This window comes from Leptonotus elevatus, chromosome 15 (genome assembly GCF_054856555.1).
Source record: "Leptonotus elevatus isolate MCC_2025b chromosome 15, RoL_Lele_1.0, whole genome shotgun sequence".
Lineage (NCBI taxonomy): Eukaryota > Metazoa > Chordata > Actinopteri > Syngnathiformes > Syngnathidae > Leptonotus > Leptonotus elevatus.
The window spans coordinates 2,262,053-2,275,567 of NC_141253.1; the positions used below are offsets into that span (position 1 = coordinate 2,262,053).

Here is a 13,515-nt window from a genome sequence, read left to right on the forward strand (position 1 = left end):
TAAGAGAATTTGTCGGAGTCGGAAGTCTTTCGTCCGGAAACTTTCTCGCCTATGCCAACAAAATATGATCATTTAAAAGAGTTTTAGCTTGAATGATTAATAGCACTTTAACTACTTTTTACACTTCACACGCATAGTTTTTGGCCATAAATGAGTAATCATTTGCAAATGGAGTGCACCAGGTAGCAAAGTGATTTTCAAACTTTTTACACAAGTTCCATCATCATGACTGATATCAAATACAGTAGCAAGTAGACCTTATAGATCATCAAAAATTAAGCTCTACCCCCCCCCCTCCAAAAAAAGTACACCAAATGCTTTGCTTTAATAATTTGTGGCCACGATTTATGTTGGCTTATAACTTTCAAACAAAAATGCTAATTGATGTTCTATTTTGTGGCTATATTATTTCATAACGCACATCTGTACATTGTGGCCGCAGTTTAGCATTTTGTGTATATGACACGTCACATCTGGATACCCGATGTGTTTTGGTTGTATTTGTCGCTTCCTGTTCTGTTTATTTGTCAACACGCTGGCCTCCTCAATTCTCCCGCTTGCTCTCTCTACCTTCCCTCGCTCTCTCCGCCCCGCGTTGCGTGTTGCATCATCACGCAATGTCTGTCCTCTCGTGGCCCAGTGAACTCGCTGCGAGCGATGCACCGATTTAGCTGCTATACACTACGACACGCACGCGCCGTGCACGCCAGTCACGGAAGCGGCCGTACGCAGGCAACAAACTGGAGTGATTGCTCAAATGTAGAAATTGCGTTGCAGCGTGCGGGGGACTACATTTGGAAGGATGTTTTTTTTTTTTTTTTTTTAAATGGATCGCCAAAATGGTGCAGATGTTCAGAAAATGAGGGCACGGCGGGAAATATCGCGTGAGGGTGCAGGCTGCACCTTGTTGTCATGAGCGTGACGAGGGTCACGCGCCGCCTGCACTTGTGCGCATGCCCCGGAAAGGCTGGCATTAATGTACAAAAATATAGGTGGAAATATGAAATGAGCGAGCCTCGCAATGGATAGCAATTATTTGAAGATTGATGAAATTGTAAATATTGTGCATAAGTGTCAGGCCGCTATTGGATTTGTTTGTGTGAGCGTCACATGTGCAGGTGAGCAAATGACTGTATATATTAATAATGAAATTAGAAAATATTTTAAAAAGTAAATAAGTTATTGGTTCAAGTGGCAAACGTGTAAAATATTAATTGTAGCATTGACTTATACTGAAAAATACAAATCTTTTTGGTCATCTAAAAAAACAAACTCAAATTTGTGGCTATTAGAGATGAAAAAAAGTATTTCCTCTCACGTCTTATTTTCTTCAAAACAGAATTTATTCTCCTTGTAAAAACAAGTTGTGTAAAAATATCACACTTCATTTACATTTCGTCGTAGCCAAAAAATGTACATTATTTCTTTATTACTCAAATAAACACACACTGCATGTTATAAATGTATGACTTTTTTTTAAACTCTTTGTGTTTTTATTACAAAGTTTAAAATCAAAAAACCTGTTCAAATTGGCAGAACTATTAATATTAATAATAAAAAAAGAAACGTGTTTGACACATTAATACATTATTATTATTATACTTTTTTTTTTTTAAACAACAACATGTGATCATTTATAGCAATTCGTCCTGAGATTGTGGCTGGAGGAGACAAAAGTCCAAACATCCTGATTTTCAAGCTACCAAAAAAAAAAAGAAAAAAAAAGAAATATGAGCATTAAATATCTTCTCAAAACGCGTGAACGCGCACGCCAAATTCTCCACGCGCGCGCGCTGCAATAAACATACAAAAATAATCCTCCTACCTTTCACTGAGGGGCCGTTTTATTTTGTTCGTTTGTCTTTTGTTCGTTAGTTTGAGTCTGCTTTAACAGCCGCCGGCCGTGAAGTTCTCCAGCGGGTGCAAGACGGCCGAGTTCGGCCCCAGCCCCAGCGAGGCACCGGCCATCACCGGCACCACCGCCGGGGAAGTCCTGGAGGGGCTCGGCGAGCCGCCGCCGCCGCCGCCGCCGATGATGCTCTCAATGGAGAAGGGCGAGCGGTGCGCCGGCGAGGCCGACTTGTGCGAGCCCTGCAGTGACCCGGCGCCGAGCTGCGGGTAGAAGCGGCCCCGGGGTCGCTCCGCGGAGGGCAGCAGCGAGGCGGCGGGCTGCAGCGCGGTGCCGCCGTGCCGAGCCGACTGCTGCTGCTGTTGCTGCTGCTGCTGCTGCTGGAAGGCCAAGAGAGCCGAGTGCGTGTGGTACGACTGCAGCTGGAGCCCGTAGCCCCCGCACCCGTAGCCGGGCGCGTAGCCGTAGGCGGCGGCCGGCAGGAAGCCGCCGTGCTCCCGCAGCAAGTCCTGCGTCTGCTGCCGCTTGAAGCGCTTCCTCCGCCGCAGGAAGCTTCCGTTGTCGAACATGTCCGCCGACTCCGGGTCCAGCGTCCAGTAGTTGCCCTTGCCCGGGTTGCCGGGCTCCCGCGGGATCTTGACGAAGCAGTCGTTGAGCGACAAGTTGTGGCGGATGGAGTTCTGCCAGGCGGGGAACTTCTCGCGGTAGTACGGGAAGCGGTTGCTGATGAAGTCGCAGATCTCGCTGAGGGTCAGCCGCTTCTTGGGGCTCTGGAGGATGGCCATGGTGATTAAGGCAATGTACGAGTAAGGCGGCTTGACCAGGGGGTTCTTTCCGGCGGACGACGCCGGCTTGTAGGCGTCCCGCCCGGGCTCCGAGCCGGCGGCGGCGGCGGCGGCGGCGGCGTCGGACGGATGCGGATGAGGCTGCGGCTGCGTCGGAGGAGAGCCGCGTCCGTGCTCGGCCTCCTCCCCCTCGCCCACCACGTCGATGTCGGTCTCTTCCGAGAGGACGGAGGCGTCCGACATCTCGGAGCTCAGAGTCATGGCTCGCCTCTCACGCCCGGCCGCGTCCGCCGGGGCCAGATGAGGAAGCGCCGCCGTGCCCCCCTCCCTCGATGAAGCTCATGCGAGGGGGAGGAGGAGGAGGAGGAGGAGGAGGAGGAGGAGGAGGAGGAGGAGGGGGTGGGGGAGGAGGAGGAGGTGAGGAGGAGGTCGCAAGAGGGAGACGACTGCCACTTTTTTCCTGCCGCTATGTCCATACGCTTCCAGGCGGGTCGGCGTCCTGTTCCGTGCCGTGCCGGGTCGGCCCCGTGCAGTGAAGCCGCTAGAACGCCACGCGAGGGCCTCGGAGTGAATCCGGGAGGGGGCGGACCGTCCGCCACTAGTTATACCGGCTGGCCGTTCACGTGACTTGTACACGTCACACAGGCCGAGCAAAAGCGAGAGGGAAGTCTTAACTTATTTTAAATTCACTTTCTATTCATTAACGGGAACATTTAGTGTTTGTTTAGGAAAACAGTTTTTGAATTTTTTTTTATTTAATACTGCTTGAGCACCCCCCCCCCCCCAAAAAAATAAAATAATAATAATAATGCCAGAGAGGGGGATCATTATTTGAGCAAAAACTTTTCATATGAAACTTTACGATATCCCTGTCAATAAAATGTAAATATCTTTCTTAAAATAATAAAAGATGAATGAAAACATATGAGAAAAACAACCAAAAAGGTATTAATTAATTAATTTTTATTGAAGTGGTACAATTAGTGGTTAATTGTGGAGATTAATTATTATGATTATTATGATTATTATGATTATTATGATTATTGTAAGTAGTAGTAGTAGTAAAATACAGATCACAAAAAATGAACGAAAAAAATTAAATACCAAAAAGAAGAAATTTTAAAACATAAACAAGATAAATTCATTTAAAAAAACATAAGGAAATACATAAGTGAATTTAATGAAAACAACTAATATATAAGAAGTACAAAGAAAATAAAACATGCACAATACATTTAAAAAAAAAGAAACAAAAAGCTATATTTATAACCTATAAAAAGGGGAATTACTTGGAAAACTTAAAAAAAACTAAACATGAACATTCTCAGCTCAACTTTATTGACAAAAAACAACAACCATGAGCTGAAACTATGTTGAACATAAAATATTAGTAAAGTAGAAATAATGGCATAGCTAAAATAATAACAATGAACATCATATTCTTTTCAAGTAAACTATATTTCTTTCAAATAAAAAACAACAGCCTCGCAGCGCCCCATCTGTCTCTTGACAGCCCGCGCAATACAACAAAAATCATTTACATCAACATGCAACAAGAATGCTTTGGGAAAAAAAGTGCAATCAAAACATTTGTTTGATTTCCTCAATGAATAAGAACGAGTTAGCGCTGGCGGAACGTTGCGTGATTCGCTAGTTATCTCCATTATCCGCCAGCCATTTGCAATGGGAAAGAGTCAGCTGTTAACTCGCATCAGTCACGGGTCACGCAGAGCATGCGAGACCCCCCCCCCCCCCCCACACACACACACACGCACACACCACAGCTCCACGCACACATCATCGGCATGCAATAAAACAACAACATTTCTATGAATGACATTTAAATGTCAGCAGTAATAACACGCTCGTTGCTTTCACTAAATAAAGACGTGCAAGACCCCCCCCCCCCCCCACACACACACACACACACTCAAGCCTCCAGCTTGTAAAAGACGATTGACAGTGAAATGCATATAGGCCTAATATAACAATTGTCAAGATAAATACTTTTTTTAATCAATTAATATTTTTATTTTTTAAATCTATTTAAACCTTAATATGTTTAACGCTTTATTTGGAGAACAGACCAAATGATGTGCAGTAAAAAGTGAACTTGAAGACGATTTCTTCGAGCGACTCGTGCAGATGTTATCTTGAGTTCGGCGCCATCTAGAGGTGACTTTTAAACTTTTGCAACTAAGCCTCCAAAATGTCTCTGTAAAGTGTTTCTCTTGAATTTAAACACACTAAACTTAACTCTGAATGTAAATGTTAACGTACATACGTTCATGCCAGACCGTATATTTAAGCATAAAGGACTAAATATTATGTATTTGTGTTACTATTAAACAGTATCATTTAAGGCGGGCTTGACGCATTTTTATAACGTCTCGTTTAATATGGATGCGTTTTATAAATATATAATTTTGACCACAAGTACTGTAGTTGTACTGCAACATGGTGGTAAATAGATTCAAGTTGTATAGGTTTTTTTTGGGGGGGGGGTAATTCATTCATGAGTGGAGAAAATTGTAAAGCAAAAATGAAGAAACTTTTTCTGACATTTTTGAGCCGAAAATGTACGTTTTGATTTATTATTATTATTATTATTATTATTATTATTATTATTATTATTAGTTCGGGGGGAAAGTTGTACCCTAAAAAGTTAACGTTGTAGATAAGATTTTTTTTTTAAGCGTCTCTGGAAGAAGACATTTATTTTATTTTCCACATATGTAAAGAAAATAACCCGCTCGACACGTGTTGCTTTTATGACTGTGGCTTCAATTAAAAATACGGCTGTTCATGCCACTTTTCTCGTGTTTTTAATTTATACGTTTTGAAACGTGGCTATAGCTGCATTACTGTTAAACTATTTAAAAAATATATAGTAAAGTATATACAGCACACATTTACAATGTCAAAGTAGAATAAACTTTAACTTTAACAAAAATAATCCATCCACCATGTAGACAAGTAATACAAGCTGTATGTTTTTTTTCCAATTATGTTTTTGTGCGTCGAAAGCAGTAAAGGGGGGGGGGGCTGCAATTAACCCCCCCCCCCCACACACACACACACACACAGGAAAATTCATGCCAAAAAAGAAAATGCTGCATCGTACTAGCACACTGTTAGTTAATAAATAATAATATTTAGACATTCGAAAAGTGTTAATGTTATGATATGAGCACATACTGTATGCTACAGGTGGTCCTCGGTTTGTGTTCCCGACATACGACGTTTCCAGGTTACGCACGGTGCGTAATTATGAAATCGTTCTTTTCTTGGTGAAAAGTGACCGAGTCACTGTTTTTTTGTGCTTCAGCCAAAGCCCTAATATAAAAGTATTGCTTTGGAGCTATCTTGTGGCATCTATAAGCAATTATGAGAGTAGCTCAATATTAAACTCACGAATATTATATTATATTATATTATATTATATTATATTATATTATATTATATTATATTATATTATATTATATTATACAAAATAATATTAATGAAGGCAAATTCTTAGTTCTTAAATAAATGAATAAATGAGCCATTGAAAAGTTTGCTTCTGTGTGGGCAGGGTTAGTGAGGCGCGATGTGCGGTCATGTGACTGCCTCGCGTTGATTGGTCAAATAGAGTATTACTTTGCCAGTGGTGGATGTTGGAGCAGTGTAATGTGACACAAGTCTCTGACAAACCAAAATAAATAAATACATAGCGCAGCAAGTAGAATGTAGCTTATATAACGGAGTCAAAGTCGAGTTTGTTCTCAACAAAAAACACTCAAGTGAAAGTAAAAAGTGAAAAGTAGGTGCCATTAAAACTACTCAGATAAGTACATGTAAATGTAGCCTTCTTTGTAAAATGGTGTTTTACGCGCGTTACATCTAATTAGTAACCTTTTTCGCGTATATCATGAGCTGTGCACAAACCTGACAAACTAAACGTAGGGCAAAATTTAGCGCAGTTCAACTGACACACACGCGCATAACAACTTCCTTTTTCCTGACGTCACTTCCGCTTTCCTCTTTGGCGTCCATCTTGCTCCCCGCATGTGTTTGCTGTTAGCTTACAGGTGAGCGTGAAGCTTTTCAGTTACTTCAGTCGCCGCTCCGAGAGCGAACACGGCGTCCCCCAATTTGTCCGGATTTGCGGGATGCCCTCTGAGACGGGGGAGGGCGGACAGAGCAAGTTTGTAGGCGCCTGTTGCGCGTCGCTCGGCATGGGCGGCTGAAAGCTAACATGCGAGCTAACGTTAGCCGACGAGTTGCTGTTCAAAACACACAGCCGCACCTTTAAAAAATAAATGGATAAAGTGGACGATGGAGTTAACATCAATTCAACCATTAAGAAAGACAATTGTAAACTGTCTTGGTTTCTGCAAGTGGGTCTCTTTAGTTTCCAAGCTAGCTTTAAAACGCTAAGGCGAAACTAAAGGATGCATTGTCGTGTCAATAAAGTTGTCATATGTCAATGTCGCGTAAGGATATGTCGATAAAGTTGTATAAGTTTGACTGGCCTGACTTGCTAGCTCCTTGTAACGCTTCAGTCAGTGTTCCTAATTATTTGTTGAGTCCCGTTTGAGGTGTATACCCTCTTGCTGCCAACTTCATTTCTTGTTTGTTTTTACCTCACAGATGAAAGAAACAATAATGAATCAAGAGAAATTAGCTAAGCTGCAGGCGCAAGTCCGCATCGGAGGAAAGGTACGTCTCACACAAATAAATGCCGAAGAAAAAAAATCCACAATTGTTTGCATGCTAGGAAACAGTAGTGAAAACAAACAGGGGTGTGTAGACTTTTTCTATACAGCACATGTGCGTAAAGCGAATTTGTGCATTGTTTTAGGGCAGCGCTCGGCGAAAGAAGAAGGTGGTGCACAGGACGGCCACGGCGGACGACAAGAAGCTGCAGTTCTCCCTGAAGAAGCTCGGCGTCAACAACATCTCCGGCATCGAGGAGGTCCGAGCCTAAAGCCGGCGCGGTAACCCCCAAAAGCCCCACTGACCATCTTTTTGGTTTTTTTTGGCAGGTGAACATGTTCACCAACCAGGGCACAGTGATCCACTTTAACAACCCCAAGGTGCAGGCGTCGCTGGCAGCCAACACCTTCACCGTCACGGGCCACGCCGAGACCAAGCAGCTCACCGAGATGCTGCCCGGCATCCTCAACCAGCTCGGGGCCGACAGCCTCACCAGCCTCAGGAGGCTCGCCGAGGCCCTGCCCAAGCAAGGTCCTGTCGCCGCCCGCTGCTACCACCATTCCAAGTTTACAGGAAATATTTTATTTTCAAACGTGGACTGTACATTTTAGATTTTATTTTTTTTAAACCCTATTCAGATATTTGGCTAAATAAAATTCTGATAACCAATTGAAGCAAAAAAAAAGAAGAAGATGAAAATACATTTTCTTTGTTTCCTTCATACAAAGATATGAATTACAGTCAAAACAGACTGTTTTACAATATAGTACTTTCTAAGGCTGCAACTAGCAATTCTTTTAAATATAATCAATTAAGCATTCGATTCTTTAGTCGAATCAGATTTTTAAAACGTGTTAATTTTTTCCCTTTTATCGAAACCCCCCCCCCCCCCCCCCAGGACATTAAAAATGTCATTTTGTTTAATATCAAAACTGTTCCTTTCCTTTCCTGCAGCCACAGATGGCAAAGCGCCTATCGCCACCATTGAAGAAGAAGATGACGACGACGAAGTGCCAGGTCAGTTTTTTTTCTCTTTGAGTGGCGGAGAAGCACAAGAAACCAAAAATGTGGCCACAGCTGTATTTCAGCACAAAAGTGTCACTCAAGGAGATGGGGGGGGGGGGGGGGACTCATTGTTAGGCTAGGCTTTCAAAGAGAGAAACATTTATTATTATAAAATGTATTTTAATAATTTATTTAATATCTTTTTTTTTTTTTTTGACAACAAGTTAGCCTAACAGCATAATTGCCTACAATAAAAAATACAAACACACTTGCTTGAACAAATTCAGTTTTTCTGGAATTTGGGCATATGAGGCTGACTATTTTTTTATCATCAAGAAAAAAGTGCAATTAAGGAAAGCGCTTTTATTTTACAAGGACTTCTTGAGGGTGTGTGTGAGGGGAAAAAATGGAAGCTGTCAGATTGAAGCAAAAGTAAAAATATTTAGCTTCTCAAGAAAACTTTTCTGGGACAGTTCAAATTGTTTTTATTTATTTTTTAGGAAATTGCATTTTTATTTAGAAAAGGTAGTGTTTTTGAGATTGTTTTGCAAGATATTTGAGTTTTTGGTAAAAACATTTAGATTTTTTTTTTTTAATTTGAGAAAAGGGAGATGTTTGTCATGATTTTTAATAAGCAAAAGAGTATTTTGTGAGGAGAAAAATCTCTATTTGCAAAAAGAGATGCACGTTTTTGAGTATTTCATTTTCTTGAACAATTCATTTTGAAGAAAAAAATAATTTGAAGCAAAAATGTCCATGTTTTTGCATAATGTATGTTTTGAGAACAATTGTACGACGAGCAAGTCAAAATGTTTGTGTTGTCAGTCAAAAGCAGCTTGCCCATATTTGCTATTATTGTCCCAGCAATCCTGCCTGCATGGCAACGCGTTTTGTCAACTTTGCCATTATTCATTTCGGTTTGCTTTCAGATCTGGTGGAAAACTTTGACGAGGCGTCCAAGAACGAAGCAAACTAGAGGACCAAGTAGGGATGGAGTGTGGGGACCTCACGACTGGACTGTGGGGGAGGGCGTCCAAATCTGTGCGCTTTTCTTAGCTAACGTTTATTGCCCCCTTCCCCAAAGTTTAGTCCCGCCCAATGATTGTGTGTAAAATATTTTTGCTCCACGTTACTGAATCTTGTTTACGTGGCCTCGTTACAAAAAAAAATGTCTGCAGTAAAAAAAAAAAAAAAAAAAAGTGTAGCTACTGTCAATCAACATGCGCAACTTTATTTTTATTTTTTTTAAGCGACTCGTTCGAGCTTACGGTGAAGTTGAACTGTTTTAGCTTTCAGTCGGCTTGTTTCAATGATGTACTTTCAAGTGGAAAATGAGCTTGAGGAGAATAAAAAAAAAAAGGTGAGTGGAAATGTTTGTTTATGCGTTTTTTTTAATGAAAACGTCACAAAAGCAATCGTTTACTTGTAAACACATTCAAATGAACACAAATCCAAAAACTAGTGCAATAAATACAGGACTTGATGCCTCGAACATGCTCGGTTACGTTAAAAAATGTAATTGAATTTTTATTTTAATTACACATTGACACTTTGTAAACAGTATAGTTTAACATTTGGTTACCATATAACTAAAACTTAAATAATTTGACCATGTAAAGCGTATATATGAGAGTGTGTTTTTAGATATTTTATCAGGGAAACGCTTGACAAAAAAGTTTCTTTTTTTGTTAAATGTTATTTTCAAGGAAAGGTGAGGTTTGTGGGACTTCATGCTTCTGCTCAAACATGCGAGGTTGCGGTTTCACAAAAAAAAGTTTGTATTTAACTTTTACTTACAAAAAATGTAATTTGTATTTTAATGACATTTTCACTGAACTATTTAAAGTATGAATTAAACATTTAGAATTTCTATTTCAATTGTGTTATCTACAATATTGAAAAAGTTATACGCTAGGTCTAATTTTTTTTTTTATATATATATAATTGTAATCCCATTACATAAATAAATCTTACAATTTAAATGTATATTTAAATTAGTACAATTTAAATAATTACACAATTAAAGTAAAAATTCAATCACCTTTTTTTTTTTTTTTTTTTTACATTACAATAGTAATGAAATGTAAAACTACTGACGACGACACAAACGCGTGAAATAAATAAAAAATGTGACGACACGTCTGGAGCCCAAACGCGCTCAAAGCAGCACAAAGTCAACCACGTCCAGTACAGGATGCTCGCTGATGTCATGGACGTCGATGACATCACTCTCGGATGCCCATCAGCAACCTCAGCAGGTGCGCCTCCATCACCTGTTGAACTGCACGCACACACAATTAGCATTAGCCGCCACAAGAACCCTTGTGCCGATACTTCTTTCCCATCTGCTGTGGATGTTCACGTTCCTTTCTCGTCTGGGCAGGTTTTGCTTTTTCTTTGGCTTTTTTTGCCAAGCTCAATGTGCAACTTGCGTACGTACCGTTGCGATGTCCCATGGCAACGGCCATGTCCATGGCGTTGAAACCCGAGTCGGACTCCACGGTGGGATCGGCGCCGCTTTCTGCAAATGGAAATTTTTGTTCATTTCAAATTTAAACAACGGAATTGTAAGTAAGGCTTTATTTTGAATGGTCATTTGTGATTTTGGCGGTATTTCTTAATTTTCACTCCTCCTTACTAATGTTGTTCTCAACGGGAATCTGTGGCGGTTGTGTGTTTGTTTACCTAGCAGCAGCTCCACGCAGCGTATGTGATTGCCGTGGACGGCGTAGAGCAGCGGGGCTCCTCCGTTCTGAAAGCAGTGTGAGCAAATCGTTACTGTATTTTGTTTTGCATCTTTAGTTCATTGGGTTTGATTTTGTCATTTTATCTTGTTTTGTTTTTGTACTTACCAGTTTTTTTTTTAATGTATCTTGATTTTACTAAAAAACATTGTTTTTATGTAATTTAAATTTAATTACGGTTAGTGTTGTTACTAAATTTGTCACCCATCTCTATATAATTTAAAGTACGATAACGATTATAATTTTAAATTCTATTGTATTTTACAAAATACTGCTTTTTAAAAATATATTTTTTTTATATATCTCAGTGTCATTTAAAGTGCGTGGGACCGACCCAGTCGTACTCGTTGACGTCGACGCCGCAGTCGATGAGCATCTTGACGATGTCCGTGTATCCTTTGCTGCACGCCAGCGACAAAGCGCTCTCTCGTCCTTTGGCCAACAAATTCGGATCGACACCCTGCACATGCATCATTATTATTATTATTAAAAAAAGCACCCTATCTGATCATGTGCATTTGAATTTTTTTCTTTCTTGAATTTTACATTCTGGAGCAGAAACTCCACCACGGCAATCTGCCCGTGCGCCGCCGCCCACATGAGAGGCGTGAAGCCTTCCTCGTCTTGCGCGTTGATCACCGTCTCTTTAAGAAACAAACACAACAATGACATCATTTATGAATACAAGAACATGGCAGAAGGGTTGGGGAAAATAATAAACAAAACACGCAGAAACTTGACTTACGAGTGAAATCGTCATTTTTAGGTTTTCAAAATCCAAGCCATCAATTTCGCCTTTAGTTGCAAAGACTTCCAGAAGCCTGCTAGCTTAGTGCTAACACACAATGCAAATAGCCGTAGCTGGGCTAATGAAACTAGCATCAATGCTTTGTATTTTTGTTGTCATTTCCAGACCGCACATGTACCTTGCTCAATCCTGCTGGCCAGGAAGACCATCTCGCCTTGAGCCGCCAGCTGATGGATGGATAAAGCTGCCGAGACAAATACCAGAATATAATATCACATACACTTGATTGCCAAAGGAGCGGCGGAGGCGTGGCGGCAGCGGGCATACAGTGCACGAGGAGCGGCGTGGAGGAGACCTCGTTGCCGCGGTGTTTGTTGGTGAGGGTGGTGGATTGCTTGATGGGGGAGAAGTGCTTGGTGGTGGACGGCGTGTACACGTGGCGCACCTGGATGCCCGCCGACGGCGACGTCTGGATGTTGCACTCAGCTGAAAAACACAACGTGCAAACATTCACACATCACTGTGGTAATTATTCTCTGCGCACAGCTATATACTCTATTCGTAATTTCATGTCATGAGTGAAAATCCACGTTAATATATATAAAAAAAATTAAAAATAATGTTTTCATAGCATTTTAAAAAGGACTTATACACACTTTAAACCAATAAAAACAATAAACTACATTTTATCATTATCATCATCATTGTTGTTGTCATAGTGACGAGCAAACCTTTGAAGAGCACGGAAGCGACCTCCAGGTCGGAGTTGACCTGGTCTTGGATGTTCTTGCTCTCCTCCTCGTTGAGCGATTTGACGAACCGAGAGCAGACGTTCATGTCGAAGCGGTTGGGCAGAATGAACTTGATGCCCATGGCCACGTTGGGGTTGCCCGCCTCGTCCGCGCCGCTCACCGGCAGCCCCTGCTCCGTCTTGATGGCGCCCAGGTGGGGCAAGACGCCGCCGCCGCCCAGGCCCTCCATGTCGTCGGACATGGAACCGGGGGTCCCCGCGGACGCCGAACTCGAAGCGATGTCCATTTGTCGGTCACCGACTCCAGATTGCAACGTTGTCAACACAACAGAAGCTCGGTCATATCGTCGCTAAACAAACAAATAGTCGCTATGGTTGACGACCAATGTGTAAAATATTACCATAAAAATAGGAAATAAATATATATATATTTATATATATATTAAAAACACTTTCAAACAGCAAACACGTCTTATTAGTTTCAACACGAAAGACTGCAACAAAAGGCTACATTGACGGCGCCATCTTGTTTCTTTCTTTGGCTTCTTCATTTCCTGACAACACTTGCGCGTTCTTGAGCGCCCTCTTGAGAACAACAGGATGCACTACAGGAACAATTCGATTTATTATTGGCGAAACGTGGTTAAAACCACATTAATCTTGCGCCTTTCTCAGGTGTATTTTGATTTGGAGAAGCAATATTTTGTCTGGTTATTTGTGGTTGCATTTTTTTTACTTCTGGGTATATATTTTAAATGGTTTTGTGTACACACTTGTGTATATCACATCGAACAGTTTGTTGTATATAGCTATATTTATCTGTATTTGCTTTTATTCTTTTTATTTATTTTTGCATTGTTATGCTCTGCGGTGTGTCTGCTAGGTCAGCATTGTAAATGAAAATCTGTTAATTGCCTTACCTGGTCGAATAAATG

General features: G+C 41.2%; 3 protein-coding genes across 4 annotated transcripts in view; 1 reads left to right on the forward strand and 2 right to left on the reverse strand.

The window, feature by feature from the left end:
- The window catches only part of btf3 (basic transcription factor 3), a 36,514-nt gene extending 26,806 nt beyond the window's left edge, over positions 1 to 9,708 (forward strand). Inside the window, exons 1-6 of one of the 2 annotated variants that reach the window (XM_086095962.1) lie at positions 6,629 to 6,704; positions 7,267 to 7,335; positions 7,478 to 7,591; positions 7,662 to 7,863; positions 8,287 to 8,349; positions 9,267 to 9,708. In XM_086095962.1, coding sequence (XP_085952088.1) covers positions 7,267 to 7,335; positions 7,478 to 7,591; positions 7,662 to 7,863; positions 8,287 to 8,349; positions 9,267 to 9,313 — 495 coding nt within the window. In that variant the 5' untranslated portion in view covers positions 6,629 to 6,704 and the 3' untranslated portion in view covers positions 9,314 to 9,708. Of the gene's footprint in view, positions 1 to 6,628; positions 6,705 to 7,266; positions 7,336 to 7,477; positions 7,592 to 7,661; positions 7,864 to 8,286; positions 8,350 to 9,266 lie in introns of those variants that run through there. The other variant, XM_086095963.1, reaches the window with a different exon arrangement.
- foxd1 (forkhead box D1) lies at positions 1,372 to 3,194 on the reverse strand. Its single transcript, XM_086096805.1, has one exon. The coding sequence runs from the start codon at positions 2,893 to 2,895 to the stop codon at positions 1,888 to 1,890; it is 1,008 nt and encodes a 335-aa protein (XP_085952931.1). The 5' UTR covers positions 2,896 to 3,194; the 3' UTR covers positions 1,372 to 1,887.
- Positions 9,709 to 9,710: 2 nt separating the features above from the next.
- Positions 9,711 to 13,130, reverse strand: ankra2 (ankyrin repeat, family A (RFXANK-like), 2). The gene is made up of 8 exons (XM_086095960.1): positions 12,561 to 13,130; positions 12,157 to 12,315; positions 12,008 to 12,073; positions 11,628 to 11,725; positions 11,416 to 11,541; positions 11,023 to 11,089; positions 10,778 to 10,858; positions 9,711 to 10,618 (listed from the first exon to the last, which is right to left on the reverse strand). The coding sequence occupies exons 1-8, from the start codon at positions 12,865 to 12,867 to the stop codon at positions 10,563 to 10,565; spliced, it is 960 nt and encodes a 319-aa protein (XP_085952086.1). The 5' UTR covers positions 12,868 to 13,130; the 3' UTR covers positions 9,711 to 10,562.
- Between the last annotated feature and the right edge of the window lie 385 nt (positions 13,131 to 13,515).

Excerpts from the sequence above, each read along its gene's own strand:
- foxd1 (XM_086096805.1), bottom strand. The coding sequence starts at position 2,895 with ATGACTCTGAGCTCCGAGATGTCGGACGCCTCCGTCCTCTCGGAAGAG.
- ankra2 (XM_086095960.1), bottom strand. The coding sequence starts at position 12,867 with ATGGACATCGCTTCGAGTTCGGCGTCCGCGGGGACCCCCGGTTCCATG. Across the intron at positions 12,074-12,156 it reads CACGCCGCTCCTCGTGCACT|CTTTATCCATCCATCAGCTG; the intron begins GTATGCCCGCTG and ends TTGTCTCGGCAG. Across the intron at positions 10,619-10,777 it reads TGCCATGGGACATCGCAACG|TTCAACAGGTGATGGAGGCG; the intron begins GTACGTACGCAA and ends GTGTGCGTGCAG.